General features: G+C 40.1%; 1 protein-coding gene and 1 pseudogene across 9 annotated transcripts in view; both read right to left on the minus strand.

Annotated features, from left to right (window-relative positions):
- The window catches only part of PSD3 (pleckstrin and Sec7 domain containing 3), a 405,289-nt gene that overhangs the window by 192,178 nt on the left and 195,961 nt on the right, over positions 1–17,150 (minus strand). For 8 of the 9 annotated variants that reach the window (XM_045588820.1, XM_036457454.2, XM_045588822.1 and 5 more), the window contains one exon: positions 57–260. In XM_045588820.1, coding sequence (XP_045444776.1) covers positions 57–260 — 204 coding nt within the window. Of the gene's footprint in view, positions 1–56; positions 261–4,105; positions 4,458–17,150 lie in introns of those variants that run through there. The other variant, XM_045588825.1, reaches the window with a different exon arrangement.
- LOC118728544 lies at positions 5,108–6,686 on the minus strand (annotated as a pseudogene).

The raw sequence follows: 17,150 nt of genomic DNA on the forward strand, positions 1-17,150 counted from the left end.
GTGTATACACACACACACACACACACACACACACACAGCCTTGGGACAGAACGTACTTCTTGCCTAGGTGCTTTGCGACATCCGACCTTTTGAATCTGTCTAGTTGATAAAGGCGTTTGGCCAACCTCTTGGCTGCTTCTACATTGCTGCTAGTACCATTACTGAGACTTTCTGAGGGCTCCTTTTCCAGAATTTCAGTGTTCCCCATTTCAGCATGAGCATCCAGCAGTGCTGTTTTCACCCCAGCATGGCTGCGAGAACTGAAAAGGAAGGGAAAAAAGAAGTCAAGATTTTTCTTGCATGGCAAAAAGGACAATACCTGAAAGAATTATCATGATATTGTGGAACCAACTAAATGAAATAAAAACCACAATTTTAAATGAGACTGTTTTATTCGTAACCATTTGTACACCATAAGTATCCATAGACACAAATGGTGGACCTTTTTTAACTAAATTCAAAATATCATGGCAGTTAACTAATTATTTATAAAATATTGTCAGTTACTATTTCAATGCACTAAAGTGATTGCTTACATCCTGGATAAGCAGTTCTCAAACCTTCTGGTCTCAGGAACTTCACATTTTTTAAAATATGGAGGATTCCAAAGACCTTTGATTATGTGAGTTATATCTATTGATATCAACTGTATTAGTAATTAAAATAGAAATTTTTCAAATATTAATTCATTTAAAAGTAAACCATTTAATGAAAATAAATAATATATTCTTATTAAAGATAACTATATTTTCCAAAACAACAAAGTTTAGAATTACTTTTCCATGCAACCGTAATTCACATTTTTTACACACTTCTTTAATGGCTGGCTTATTAGAAGACAGCTGCATCCTCACAGCCACTTCGACATTCAAGCTGTAATAACATTGATTTGGTGAAATAGATTTAAGAAAATCCAGCGTCAGAGAGATATTTAGTTAATTTTAATAATCCTTTTCAGATCATTGTAGATATTATTTTTGATATGACACCTAAATAAAACAGTAGTAAGTCCTTAAAGTTTAATTGCAATACAGAATCTAAACTAACAGCGAATGTTTTGTAGGAATATTAAAATCTATCTTACATTTTGAATGAATCTTTTACCAGAAATGATTCTGCAACATGCAATGGTCATTTGCAAAATATCTGTTGACATATTTCATTATGCAATATGAAGAAAAGTCATATTCATTAATGTCACCACTAATAATATCTTCAGGAAAGTCTAAGTATTGGGAAGTTGTCAGATTTTTGGTACAGAGATAAGTTTTCTAAACTTCTAATTTTTGATGGAAAGCTCACATTTTATCAATGGCAACAAAAACTGTCACTTGTTTTCCTTAAAGTGATAGACACAATCTTAATTTCCAAGAAAATGTCTGCCAGTAATGTGGTTTTCCAGTCAGACTTTGAGGGGAAAATGGCACTCCATGAAAAAAGGGAGTAGTTTATAGCTCACAACTCTAATTACGTCCAAGTGCTTTTCCTGGAGGGGACCATCAGGAGAAGTGCTTTATGCATATTTTCCATTTAATCCCATGAGAAATGAAAAAGGCATGTAGTCAAGGGTTGAAATATAATTAATGTGTACTGCTTTATCAAGGATATATTTAGGCTAAACTGATCTGTTTTTATTTCAAGTGCCTGGTAGTACAATGCAATACAGCAATTAGAATAGTTTGGTGCTACTCCCTGGGTTAGTGCTAAGACACCCCCTCCCACTGCTTTTGTACCATCAGTGCAAATATCAACACAGTAAAACAGGAAAATGATGCTGTGCTGTTATTACAAAAATAACTTTGATCTCACAAACCAACTGAAGGGTCTTGGTAAGCCCCACAGACCATACTGTGAAACTTCTGCTCTAGAAAGGAGTCTGTGGCTAGCTGTACAATGCTACATCAGGCAGACACAGAAACCAATGAACTGATATGCATATATGCATAACCCATGGACACAGACAACATGTGGTGAAAACCTGGGAAGGGGTGGGAGTGGAGTGGAATGAGTTAATAGGAAACAAGGAGACATCTGTAATACTTTCAATAAAGATAAATTTTAAAATATATATTTTATAAAAAACAACACAATGAAAGGAAATTATCCATCACTTTTTTCTGAGTAGTGAAAATAAATGGGTGATTTTCTTAAAAAAATAATAAAACCAATGAGAATACAGTAATTTCCAAATCTTCATTTTAACTTGTTAATAAAACAAAGCTATTTCATGATGAACTACTGTGAGCAAGTAGCCTTCCAACACATTTACAACAGATGCTAGACAGTCAGAATGTTTCTGTAGCGGACCAGACAGTATATATTTTGGACTTGCAGGCCACATAAGGCCCCTATCACACGTTTCTTTGTTTCTGTTGTTTGTTTGTTTTTACAACCTTTAAAAACTTAAGAGCCATTCCAGGCAAGGCTGAATGAGGTCAATAGGCTAGTTTGTGTGTCCTTGCCTTATCCCATACTTCTTTAACTTGGTCTAAATAGTAAGTAAAATAATAACCAATTATTATCTAAAACAGGACACTCTGAAGAAGGAACAGGGATAACCAGTCATTCAATATGCAATTGTAATTATTACAAGTAAAATAATGCTTAAAATAAGCATTAGAAATTCACTGTAAATTTACATCATGTAATAAATACAAAAATCACATTTGCAAAGATGAGTATTTTAAAAACTGCTCGGTCTCTATTTTGTCACCTATTCTATCTAAATTATAATTTCCCATTTTGCACTAATCCACTGACTACCTGTTAGCCTGGCAGCTTCACCACCACTGAAATGTAGTTGGGCTACTGCACCACCAGCTGACATACCAAGTAGCTCCTAGAGGCAAAGTCCCTGGCTTCCCCCACCCCTGCCAGACCTGAGGGAGTTAACTGTCCCCAGCAGCCCCTCCCCAAGCTCACTTTCCCAGCTCCTTGCTGTCCTGAAGAGGACTATCAGGAAAGGAAAAAAAGAAAGGTTATCCCACAATGTCTCTGAGACTCAATCAACTACAGGAAAATTCTGTTCTATGCACATGCCAATCACACCTTCCAGAAGAGACTTCGGAGAAGCTGGAAATACAAGGTGAGGGTTTATCAAACCCATGATCATGGTATTACTTCATTTTCTTAAAGTCAAAGTCAAATGTGAAAATGTAGTCAATTCCAGGACAACAGACACAAACTAGAGCTGATCCAGGAGAACCAGGATGCCTGGTAACCTCCTTAAACAAGTTTTCAGCAAAAAATACCTTCAAATGACAATAAATTGCTTCATCATGGTGAAACCTTCATGCAAATATATCTAAATATTTTTTTCATTCTAAACCTTCCTTTTTAGAGAATTGACATTACCCAACCAGACTGGTGAAAATTATCTTATCGGAAATTGAATATTTAATTATTACATATGGCAAATCAATAATAAACAAACTCATAGAAGAAATTTCTTTTAAAGAAAACTGTGTTTTCTCTCATAAGTGGTGAAATGTAAAATACTTATTCCAAGAACAATTTTAGTTCAAATCAAGTAATTTTTATAAATAAAAAAAAATATCCCTGGAATTGTGTTCCCATGCCTTCTCTTACTCTATAATTAGCTTTCATGTTGGAGGAAAATGTCAAAGAAAGGATTTTCTTCTCAGTTAAACTGGTACTACTGTTCACCTCTCAGGGAAAATTCATGGCATATACTTAATCACTCCAGGCAAACATGTAGTTTACACATCATTCTGCAAAGATTTTGTTTAAATACAAGATACTTATCCTAATGAGCATATTTTTTAAATGCAGTAGCAAAATTATTCCTATTGTTCATGTTTCTCATTCCTCACATTTGCCTTCTCTTTCTACCAGCTTTCCCAGTCCAGTCTATTTTCTCATCTTCCTCACATTCACCAGGAGGTAATATTAAAACTGGTAGGCATCAGATGTCTCTGGATTTTAGTAAAAAAAAAGAAAATTAAGAATAAAGTGAGGTTAAATACTCCCTTCCTGGATGGCTTCATTCTGTCCCATTTCACAATTCACCAGATTATGTGAATGAGAACAGAGATTGCTCCTTTTAAATCAGAATGTCTGTGAAAACATGGAAAGACAAACTCACCAGCAATAAGACAGACACCAAGAGAAGCTCATCATGGAGCCCAGGTTGCTCATGGGCCATACTTCCTCTGCTCAGCCCCGTCCCATCCAGGACCCATTCGTCCACAAGTCCAGCTCTGCTGCTGGTCCTCTAGGCATTCCAAAGAACTGGCTCCCTGTGAGGTCACATTACTATGACCTCACGTTCTCAGCAGAGTGCTTATTATTGGGGCTTTTGTAATGCTTTCAGAGCCTCCATACAAACAGGAGCCAGAACACAGGGGCCACTGTATAGGAAGAACATAAGCAACAATGGCAGCCCAGCCTTGTTCACATTGGATCAAGCAGAGTGGATGGTCCCTCTCCGAGAGAATGACATCCATGTTACAAGACACTGGCCATCTAGTCTGTTGACTATTAGATGCTTTCAATGGTTTGAATTTCCCCTTTTCTATAGTTCCATTTTTCTTCTTAATAATCTCATAAGGTGAAATCCCTACCAGTGACTTGAATGTAGAAAACATTTCCCAAAAGATTCTCCCTGTGTTCTACCAAATGCTTGTACCTCACACCTCCAAACAAACGTGGTAACGTTAAAAAAAAAAAAAAATCAGATCATTGAGTCTGACCACCAAGTCTTTCATGACCTTTATTTTTGTTTTTGTTTTTATCAAACTAGGATTACAATATTTTTCAAATAAAAATGATAAGACACCCACCTAGATCTGAATTTCAGATAAACAAAAAAAAAGTAATTTTCAGTTCAGTATATTTCAAATATTGTGTGGACATACTGAACACTAAAATATCATTCTTTGATTATCTAGAAATTCAGATTTAAGTGGACTATATCTCCTGAAATGTTTATTCTTATCGGCTTTATTTGAAGAATTCCAATAATGGTGCTCTCTGTGAATTGGTAGCGCTTTCCACAATCACGCTACCTCCCAGGTTTGTGTTTCTTGTTTTGTTGTTGTTGTTGTTTTGTGTTTTTTGTTTGTTTGTTTGTCTTGGTATTCTTTTTTCAGTTTAATTTTGCAAATTTATTTTATTCAACTTGGAAAATGAATACAAATCCCTGGGTATTTTTGTCAGGGGTGGAGGGGGTGGCAGGAAGAAGGGAATAGGAGTCCAGGCAAGGTACGAGCAACACAGTAGTTGTCTCATGCCCACATCCCTGACGGGGAGGGGGTGGAGGCTGGGCAGGGGGCTCAGGAGAAAGACCATGGTAAGGAGCACCAAGTTGTAGGTTGCCACCAAATTTTGTCCCAGGGAGACATGCAGGATTTGGAGCAACTGACTGCCAAGTTCATCCTGGAGCGAGAGCAGCAGGAAGGTCACCAGGATTATGCAAGGAACAGGAGGAAGGAGCTGGTGGCCAGCTGTGAGTGGGATTCTCAGGTAGCCTCTGGTTGTGGGTGGTGCTGTCCAGGAAGGAGGCCCAGGTGGAGCGCTGGATGAGACTGTCCCTAAAGTTCAAGGGGGTAGGCTGTGGTCCTCAAAACAGAGGTGATGCCCTTGCGCCCCAACACTCAGCCCTCAGCTCCCTCCTCAGACAGCTCAATGCATAGCGGTCCTGGACATCACAGTGTCAATGCAGGACTGAGGCTTCACGTATGCTTCTGCGCCAAACACTGTGTATTCGGCAGGTGCAGCACACAGGACTCTGAAGCGAAGTGCGGCTCCCGTGGAGTTACAGAGAGTCAGCATCTGCCGGGGTCCCCTGCGTTGTTCTCCCCTGAATACTAGATTTGGGGAAAGATGAGGACTGGAATGACAGGTCCCGAGGGAGGAGGGGCACCCCGGGACACCTGCCCCGGAGCCCCGGAGCCCCGGGACCCCCCCAGCTCCTGGTTCTGGGGTGCCCCGCGAAGCATGCAGGCTTTAGGCGGTGGGACATCTGATTCTGAGCTTGGGGATAGGGCCTGAAATCTAGCACCTCTGGTCACAACACCTGTCAATCAATTTGTGAGCAGAGGAGGCTGTACTTGCCCCTGAGGCCCTTTGGGCACTTCCGCCACACTTTCAGGTTTGTTTTGACTTGCTTCTGTGATTTAATTTCTATTCCTACTGGTGTTCTATAGTTTTATCAAGACCTTCTTTCTCTCACTTGACTAGGACCCACCAATTCTTCTCTGCATACAAAAGGAAGACCCTTTTCTCTGTCTGTTCAGCCTTTCCCGCCAGCCTGCATACTGTCACCACAGATGTGATCACATCTGTGATCACATGCCTCCTCTTTCAGATTTATCACCTTCCACTGTCCTCACACTTAGGCCACACAGAAATATTACCTGTGCTTTTATACCCCTTTCACATGTTCCCTTTGCCACTCTTGTTACCTCCACCCCCAAATTCTGGGCTACACAAAATTCTGCAAATTCTTCCTAATTCTATGCGAGTCCAGGTGAAATAACTACTTTTCTAAGAATCATACTCCAACTCCCCCTGCTGCATTTTTAGAGCACAAGATATATATTCAATACTTTTATTATAGCTCTGCCTTTAAAAAACCCTATCTCTTAGCTACCAAAACCTTGAATTTCGTTTTGTAACCACATCACAAGAGTATATTGAAGTTATTCAATATCTGTCAAAAAATGCAAGAACTGGGCAATGATCTGTCTCCATGTCCTCTGTGCTCTGCTATCAATGACATGCCGCACAACCTTCTAATTCATTATAACAAACCTGGGGAAAATTCTTGAGACCAACATCAGCAGAAGGCACTAACTATATTATCTTATTTCCCATTTATTTTTAATTTAAATTTTGAAAAAAATCTTAATTTAATTGTGGTACTAAAACTAGAATAAATAAACTAAGCTAAAGTGTCAAAGTTTTTCCTCCTGCATTTATAAAATATGGCCGGGGATATACATACAAAACAACATGCAAAACAACAACAAACATCCCCCTTGTTCAATATTATATATAGGGTGGAACAAAGGTAGGTTTACAATTGGGAATACACTAAATATAGCTTATTCTTATATTATTATTTGTTAATTATTGTATTATTTTCCAGATGAACAAATATAAACTTATGTTGGCCCCACCCTTTATAAGCATGGCAAAAGCAATTCAGAGGAATCCCCAAGAGTGGAAAGAAATGATGCCAACTGCAAGTGGGACAAAACAACCAAAAGGAGCAATATGACCCTGTTGTCATTCTTCAGGCAGAAGATACAGACACAGAGTATGAGACCAACAGACTTGAAAAAGCCAAGTTAAATGCACAGCTTTCGTGGCCAGAATGAAAGTCAAGAAGAGGTCTAAGTAACATCATATGAAAGAAACACTTAAAACCTTGAAGCATAAATTATCACTAAGAAAGGAAATCTTATTGGCTATCTTTATCTATGGCGTTCATTCCTCCGGCATTGCACAGATGTACATAATCCAATGTTGAAGGGCACATCAATGAGAAATGATTCAGAACAAGTACAACACCTCCAGTATTAGCATTCACCTGACAGCATCTAACATAAGTAACTATGTGCCAGCCACCAGACAGGTGTTTCCTAGGGATTGTCTCATTTGATCCTCAACCTTACGAAGCGGTAGATCCATTTCACAGATGGAAGCTGAGGCTCAGGGCTGGACATGGACAGTGGGACTCTGGTACTCAAGCCCTTTAAACCCTCTATTATATTCATTTTACTATTGCTAGTCATTCTCTGGTATGATTCAACAAATATTAAATTCCCTAGCATGTGCCAAGCAATGCTTTAGGTGTTTGGAATACTTCAGTAAACAAAACAAAAGGACAAAACAAAACAGATACTCACAAAACACACACACACACACACACACACACACACACCCTTCTATTGAGGGAGCTAAAAATAAACCACAGACATAATCAATGAGCATATGCTTGAACAAGGGTGGGGAACTTCCGGCCCACAAGTCATATAAGGCCTGTGAAGTCATTTGGTCTGGCCCTGCCAAGGCATTAGGAGTGAGTTAATTAAATATGTGACCAAATATAGCAGGGTAATTTTTAAGTTTATAATTTTATAAGGCCCATTAATGATGTTATAAATATCCAAAAGGCTCTTAGCAAAAAAAGGTCCCCACCCCTGTGCTAGAAGGTGATAAATGATATAGGGGGGAAAAACAGAGCAAAGAAAGAAGAGATCAGAGCTCCCATTTTGGGGTGAGTGACGTTTTTATATATGAAGTGGTCATGGGAGGACTGAAGAAATTGAAAGGCACAGTTTCTATCAACTTAGATGGGGAAGGTCAAAGTTGGCACAAGTTGAGAAAGAAGTTCCATTTAAATATGTTAACTTTGAGATGACAATTAGATATCCAAGTAGACAGCCTGATAGGAGGAAATGTGAACCTTCCAGACAAGACATGTGCCCACTCCAGGGAATTCCCACTCTGCTGGCCTGAAGTGGCCTCAGCACTTTTCATTTCAAGGTCCAAGATGATTCTGAGGTGACTCTGAGTCACCACTGCACGCCATGAGGAACCACTCTAGGCCTACCCTGGGGAAAAGGTAAGGAATCGAACTTGGATTTGGGGAAGATCACTTTTGCTTATATAATAGCATGGAGTAAAAAGAGACGAGAAATCACGTAGGAAAGTTCTCAAAATAGTCTGGTCAAGAGATAAGAAACTAAACTGAAAGTAAGTTCATGCAAATATAAAGAAAAAGCCTGCTCTTATAGATATTTAGAAAGTAAAATGAGAGAACATAATGGGTGATTTGGGATGTGTGTTGATAGTGTTCACAGAGAGGGCAGAGGCTAACTCTGACTTAGAAGCTGGGCAGATTGTGATGCCCCAACCAAGATAATGAATGCAAGAGGAAGAGAGGGGTGTGTAACTGTGTGTGTGTGTGTGTGTGTGTGTGTCCATACCCAGAGGAACAGGAGACAAAAAGAGAAAGGGCCATGAGTTTGGTCAGAAGACATGAGAAGTTTAGTGTGTCCACAGGATGTCCAAGCAAGCTGTCTGGTAGCCAGAGCAACAATCCCCTACCTGTGGGAACTCAGTACGGGAATAGTTGTCACCCCACATTGGGGTGGGATCCCCTGTGAGAGCTCTTGTGCCATATGACTATGGAATTCTGAAATGTGCCAACACAGAAATATCTGCCACTGTAGTCATCTGAACACAATTGCATTATAGCAGAATTAGGTGGTCTCCCACCATTTATTAGTGGACTTCTACTTGCAAGTGTTAAATTTGCCGAGTTACAATTATTAATTTAGAAGATGTTAAAAACAAGTTCTATCCAAGTAAACCGCCAAGGTTCAAACTTGGTTCCATCAGTCACCATTTGTGAGAGTTTGGGTAAGTTAATTCTTCTCTGTGAGTCTTAGTTTTCTCATCCTCAGTATGAAATGGAGATAACAGACCAAACTTCATGCTGTTGTGAAGATTAAGTAAGGCCGAAGCCGATTTGGCTCAGTGGATAGAGCGTCGACTTGCGCACTGAAGGGTCCCAGGTTTGATTCCGGTCAAGGGCATGTACCTTGGTTGTGGGCACATTCCCAACGGGTGCTGTGCAAGAGGCAGCTGATTGATGATTCTCTCTCATCGATGTTTCTAACTCTCTATCCCCTCTCTCTTCCTCTCTGTAAAATAATCTATATGTATCTATCTATCTATCTATCTATATACAAAGATTAAGTGAGAAGTTCCATGTAAATGCTCAGTACACTGTCAGCTCCCATCACTAGATCCATTTTCATCCCTACTCCTACCCCTACATCATTAAGATTCAAATTGCTTGGTTATTTGTATGACTACGTGAGATAATGAAATCTGACAATATTTTATTTAATGTAAACTGCTATTTGTATTGTATTCAAATGTTATCTTCCAGTATAAATTAATACTGACTTAAATTGCCCCAAATGAATCCATTTTTGACGCACAAAAATACATTTTCTCTAGAAGAGACTTCATCTTTCTTATAGTGATTTCAGGGCCTTTCCAAGAAAACCATAAACAATAACTAATGGTCAAAATTCCTAATAGCTATCTCTCTGTTTAGCACAGAGGCCAAAATCCAATCTTTGCCAATGAAGAATTTTAAGAAGTGTAATCCAGAGGTTCTGTCTCCTCAACCTACCTTTTAAAGCACCTTCATTTTGCTCAGCCGTGCATTCCTGATTCCAGAAGAGGGCACCAGCGTGCAGGCTGTGGCCCAGAAACTGACCAACCATACCAGTGAATGAAGTAGGCTGCTTTTGCCTTAGAAACACAGATTTCCAATTAATGAGCGAACTCTTCATTCCAGAGGTTCCTACTCCTCTGGAGGCATGAGTCATGTTTTTGCTTTTTGGGTTGGTTTTGGTTTTTGACACTGAATTGCAGCTTTTCTGAGCCAGCTCTCCTATGAAACTATAATATCTGCATATTACCAAGTCAACTTCAGTGCAGCCACATCATAAACAATTGAGTTGATTCCTTTGCAGAGCAGTTGTTACTGGATGTCCAGTTTGGGAATAAAGAAAAATAATAACGCAAAATCTTGTGCAGGTTCATGATCTGCACAGAAGCTTCTTTGTGCAGACCAGGATCCGTGAATCCCAATTCAGTGGGCAGAAAAGGGAGAATGAATCATTTGCATGGACTAACTTGTTTTCTGAAATGCTCTAAAAATGTCCATGGACACTCTAAGTTTTTATCTTCCATGGAAACAGCCTCTGGCTATGTTACTTCACTGCCTTGATGCAGCATTAAAAATTTCATATCACTCTCCACCCTAGCAAAAGGAAATCAAGCAAAGGCAGCTGCATAGTATTTCCTTGTAAATTAAGGAGTAGACAGCCTGAAATTGACCATGTCTTTTAATGGCGGTGATTGATACACTGCGCACAATACTGGAGACAGGGCGGTCTGGATTTAGACCACGCATTCAGTCTGCATCTTACCCAGAAAAACACTTGCTTATCCAGGCCAAGATATCCCTTCCTGCTTCTCCACATTCAAATGAACTAATTTATAGAAATTAATTTAAAGGGAGGTGTTAACATTATCAATAAAGAAATACATCACAAACTTAAACTTAAGAAGAATATTTACCACACCATAGAGTGAGATCAAAGCTATCCCTCCAAAGAAAATTTATAAAAAAGAAATGTCAAATTGTTACAAGTCAGAATCGCCTGGACTAGTTCCTCTGCTTTTTCTCTAAAATCGTTACCAATTAAAAAGAGAAACACAAAGAGCACAAATAATACTCAGCTATACTTCCTATATATCAAGAAAACTAATGACAATGGCTGTTTGCGAATAATGCTTATCTCATTATTCCCTAGTACATCCCTCCATAGAGGCCCATGCAGTGATACAATCATTAAAGAAGAGTCCATTCAAAAGCAATAAATTCCCAAACAGCCATCTGAAAACCCAATATATGCTTCATTATTACAGTTATAATTATCAAAATTTTTTTTCTAGTTTCTCTTTTCTCATATGCAATTATCTGAAACTTAAAAAAATAATTAGTTTTCTATCACTGATTGGTTACATAGTAAGGAAAAGTTCTAATTGAAAAATAATGGTTTTAAAGTGTCACATTCTGCCCTATCACACCCTGAGGGAAAAGAATGATCAATTTCAATTTTAAAAATGTGAAGTACTGATCTACTTTCAACTAGATCTTAAACCATCTTCTAGTTATTTCTATTAATGGATGTTCCACACATTTTGGAACACAATGAATAATTTTATGGAGAAATTTCTCTGTGGGCCACATGTTTACTGGGTTGGATTAGTATTAGTATACCATATATTCACTGGCCGCCAGAAGCTGGGCAGCAAAAGTAGGAAGAAGGCGGGATTTCATTAAGAATTGGCTTGTGAGGGAATATACAAACGCGGACCAACCTAAAGAGCAATAGGTACGCCACAAATTATATGACCCTTACATGTGACTGCAATTTTAATATTGTACACAGTTTGCTATATAGCTTCCCATCAAGCACTGTCCTGTCAATCTCTATGTCCTGCTGAGCACACAGCGTAACATGCCAGTCAGATGGGACAGCTCTTGACCACCTGGCAGGCAGTGGCCAAAGAGTCTGAACTATTGAGAGGGTTTTTTTTTGTGTGTTTTTTCCAGTCAATCCCTGCTAGAGGTCTCAATGTAGAACGAATTTCTGTTTAATGTAATTTACAACATTAGGGATAAGCAAGTAAAAATTAGCATAAACATAAGTATCCTATCCCTAAACAAAACATTGTAATCACCCAACAATATACTTATTATCAGAATTTCACTTGATCAAATACCAGCCCTTGCATATCGAGGTATTAAATACTATTATCTACCCAGACGATATGAGACTGGTTCCGCTCTCCTCTGTTGTCTCTTCCTTTTCTAACTCTTCCATCTTCTGAAGAACAAGAGGTTTTAGGAGTACTCTGTGGTTACTGTCCACTTTTTACCATCTCTATCAGTGCTCTCTGCCCTCTCTCCAAATTCTTACAAATACCTCTTTTTCCCTGTTTGGTAGTACGGCTCGGTTTCACTGTGGTGCACTCAGAGCTGCACATCTGCCAGAGGGACCCTCTCCTGCAGCCACGCTCACTCCATGGCAATGCAATCTCACCTTGCAAATACCGTCTGCAGTCTGCACGCTCCAGGCAGTTCTTCCTACAGCGGCTGTCAGCATATCCTCCCCATCCTGCGCTGCCCTGAGGTGCTAACTGCAACTGTACTGAAAGCCGCTGTCATCTGATATGGGAGGGTTTCTCAGATTCACTTTAACAAATTTTGTGTGCAATTTTAAAGAGAAAGAATTAACTCTCTGACGGAGTACAGGAAGATCAGTAAAAAGAAGTCAGGAGGATCATCCCCTAAGGAAATAAAATCCTACCTCTGAGGTCTCGTCTTCTTACAAGTACCCAGCTCATCTGGGGACAGATCAAAGGGGCCATCCTCATCTGGAGCTACGGGCATAACCACTCTTTATCGCCTATGATGAGTTAGTTAGCAGGAACATCCATACACATTTTGGCCTTGACAAATTTTATAAACGCATCTACAACAACCCTGTGATATTTTATAAAGGAGATAACACACCTGAGGACATTAAGTAATTTCACATGGCGACAATGCCAGCAAATAGCAAAGCTGGGATTAGAGTTGGAGCCGACAGTTTTACTTGCAGAGTTCAAGCTCATAACCAACACACTGTGTAGCCTTCCTTCTGTGCTCTCTACTCCAGGTTACTCTTCAGGGATAAGGTTGGTATCGAGGAATAAAAATGTCTACTTTTTAAAAGACATCCAGATGACTAATCAAACAGGCTTAATATAATTATATAATTAAGTATACACAAATAAATTTTCATAGATTCTTTCTGCAATTACTTCTTAAAGCACCTACTATGCACCGGACATACTTCTAGGTCCTGGGTGTATAGCAATGGCCATGCAGCCCTGACCTTGTGCAGTTTTACTTTCTAAAAGAGGAGACAGTACACCTTTACCTTCCACAAGTACTTGCTGAATATCTGTTATGAGTCACATATTGTCCTAGGTAAATATTAGATGTTCAGTACATGGAACAGAGAAAGGCCTTGCCTTCGTAGAGCTAACATTTGGACAGTGATAGTGGTAAGAGCCTCAGCCCGATGAAGGAACAGGAAGGTTGGGGTTGCTATTTTATTCATGGCACCAAATACACTAACCCCATATATACCTCTTCTTTCTTCTAAAAAGTACATGTCAGATGACTAAGTTCAGATGTTAATAAGTCTAGAGAACAAGAATATTTGCTTGCCCACCTTTTCCAAGATCCTGGCACACTTAACTCCTATCCTAGCATATAAATGCACTCAAAAGTGATGAATCAACCCAGTCAATCAGCTCTATAGAATTGTTATTTAAGCTTTATTCTTTAATTTTATTTCGGAAATGTAAAATAAGTAATACCTCTCTGGTCTTATAAAGCAGCACGAAAAGGAGGGAGGGGAGAGGAAGAAAGGGCAATGAAAAGAAAACACAAACCAAGCCAATAGCTAGTAAATCACCCAAGAAGCTAAAAAAGAAAAACCCACCAATCTGGGACCTCCACTCAGAGGATACACTCCTTCCTTCGGAGTCTGTAGAAAACAGATTTCACTTTGCTGCCATTCTTAAAATTCATTTTCCAATTTCTCCTTCAACTATAATCAACTCATCTAAGACAGTCTTACTTTCACAATCTGAATTCCTATCTGGAATTAGAGCTAATAAAACCTAAACATACTTTAAGTCAATCTCCTCATTCCTATTAAAAGATCTTTACCCCAACACTTAAAATAAAAAGAAGTACAAGTCAAATAGCTATAATAGCAAAGGTGTGACTTCTCCACACACACACCCTTATCCACCAGAGGTGTTAAAAGTCCTGTCCTCCTGGCTTTGTGGTCCTACTTCATGGCATTCTCAAGTCCACAATTTGCTGCAATGCCACCAGCTCCCCAAGAGATGACTTTTCTGCACCTTGTCACAGTGTTGTCACATGCTAGTCACTTCATAGCAACCAAAATACTTACGGAAATAACTCCCATTAATACCATTTAAAACTTGCCAAAGTTTGGGAAAACTCATTATTATAAACTAGAGGCCCGGTGCATAAAATTCGTGCAAGGTTAAGCCTCTCTCACCCAACTGCTGGAACCGGCTTCTCTCCAGCTACTGGCACCTCGGCTTCCCTCCAGCTGATGGCACTTGGGACCTGGGCTTCTCCCAGCTGCTGGCAGCCAGCCCCATCCTTCTCCTCCCCCCCATCCCCACCCCACCCCCGCCCCCCGTGCCTTAGCCTGACACTGCCCGTGTCCACTGCCACCTTTCCTCTCCCCGCTCGATTGATTACCCTGCCGGCTGGTGGCCTGGGCCTCCCTCTGCAAGGGATTGTGGGGCAATGGCGCCCCCCCCCCCCAAAAAAAAAAATTGCATCGCACTCGCCTTGGCTGGCCTGGTGCCAAGTGTGTGTCATAGCATGGTAGTCTGGAAGGTCATTCTTCTGTTTGGTCATTTGGTCGATTTGCATATTATGCTTTTATTATTATAGATGAGGACACCACTACTTGCTCTCTCCCCTTACAGTTACAGGTAATGCTTTATACTAAATCACACACACACACACTCACAAATGTCTCCTAATACTTGGGATAAGCCCTGAAAAACACTCTAAACTTAATGGAAGAAAAAAGTGAGGCTCAGAAAGACTGATTTTCCAAAGACACAAAGCTATGTAGATACAAAGCTAGAACTAAACTACATCTGTCTTCAATCCTAGAGGGCTTTACATAATAAACAACCCATTGCATTAATAGAGAACATAAATAAAACTGAAAGGTAAAAACTGCTAAGAAAAAAAAAGTATGGGTTAGGAGACAAAAAGATCTAGGCCTAGAGAATAGTGGCGCCCTCCTAGCAGGGGGTTCACCTCACTGTTCCTGTTCTTATCACTGGCTGATCAAGTCTCCAGTCACTTCCACTGCATCTCTCACCACGCAGCCCCATTGCTCAGGCTATTGCTCCCTCGGCCTCACGTGTCCTTCCTTCTTTCCTGCACATGGAAATCCACTCTCTCCTCCAGGCTCATGTCCAACGCCTCTCCACAGCCTACAAACGCCTCTCCACAGCCTACTCAAACACACGGCTGACTTCACTTGCAGCCCCAGAGCACTTCTGTCTCGCCTCTAACGGGATACTTCTTTAGTTCTGTCTGGAAATAAAATAATGCATGTGAGATGAATGAAAGGATGCTCTCAAGTTTGAGAGAAGTTTTTATCATAATTTTAAAACAAGTCTTTAAAAGACTAGCATCTCATAAAACCTGATGGGCAAAAAGCACACCATTTTTTTCCCCTCAAGAAAGCTCTAGAGTAGGGGTGTCGAACTCAATCAGAGAAGGGGCCAAAATCTAAAATCCAGCCTAAATCGCGGGCCGAATGGTTTACTGAACAGTCATAAACTGTCATTGTGATGGAAACGCAGCGGAGTGCAGTGATGACAGCGCGGTGCGGGCCACATTGCAAGGCCTGGCGGGACGGATTTGGCCCGCGGGCCTTGTGTTTGACACATGTGCTCTAGAGACACCAAACATTAGTACTTTTTTATTGATGAATGAGCCCTCTGGACCCTCTGAATCCCAGATTCTACAAGTGGTAAAGATTTAAAAAAAAAAAAAAAGTGTTCAAGTTCTGCTTGGTCTCCCTGATTATAAACTCCAATATCTAAAACATACATTTTGGGCACTACCCAGTTTGCCTCAGTGGATAGAGCATCAGCCTGTGGACTAAAGAGTCCCAGGATCGATTCCAGTCAAGGGCACATACTCAGGTTGCTGTCTCAATCCCCAGTAGGGGGTGTGCAGGAGGCAGCCGATCAATAATATTCTCTCAATATTGATGTTTTCTATCTCTCTCCTTCTCCCTCTCTGAAATCAATAAAAACATATTTTAAAAAAATAAAACATCCATGTTGGGTGAATCTAGCCTTACAGCTCCTGGGCATTTCTTTTAGCTATTTCCCAGGAAGACACAGACAATGCATACTAAAGCTCATTTAAAAAAAATAACAATAAAAATTATCTTCTGTGTCAATACCAGAGAAATAGTTATTTAATAAAAATCTAAGTAGCTTTGGCCATTATAGCATCAGCTAATTTCTTTTGGTGGTTTTTGAGCCAGCTTCAAAAAGAAATCAGTTCTCAACTATAGTTGAGAAAGGAAATAGAAGACTACAGCATAACCCAAACTATAGCCTTGCAGAAGTTGCAGTTGTCTTTGGAGGTAACGACTCCCACTGATTACAGGCCTGCAGATATGTTTCCTGGTTCCTTACAGACTAGATTCATTCAATCTGAGCCATCCCTGAAGCCAGAGCATGTATACTCGGGGAGAGCTAGTACCATGTGCATGTATGGAAAACACCTGCAGAAGCCACATACTAGGGAGGCAGATACTGCAGGTGACGGTACTGTAATGGGCAGAGAACACTGAACTGGGGGAGAAGCAAAACAACTCACTGGTTAAAAGCAAGGACTCAAGACCCAGACCTTGGTTCACATCCTGGCTCTGACATGTGCTAGCTGTCAA

This window comes from Pipistrellus kuhlii, unplaced genomic scaffold, assembly GCF_014108245.1.
Source record: "Pipistrellus kuhlii isolate mPipKuh1 unplaced genomic scaffold, mPipKuh1.p scaffold_m20_p_3, whole genome shotgun sequence".
Lineage (NCBI taxonomy): Eukaryota > Metazoa > Chordata > Mammalia > Chiroptera > Vespertilionidae > Pipistrellus > Pipistrellus kuhlii.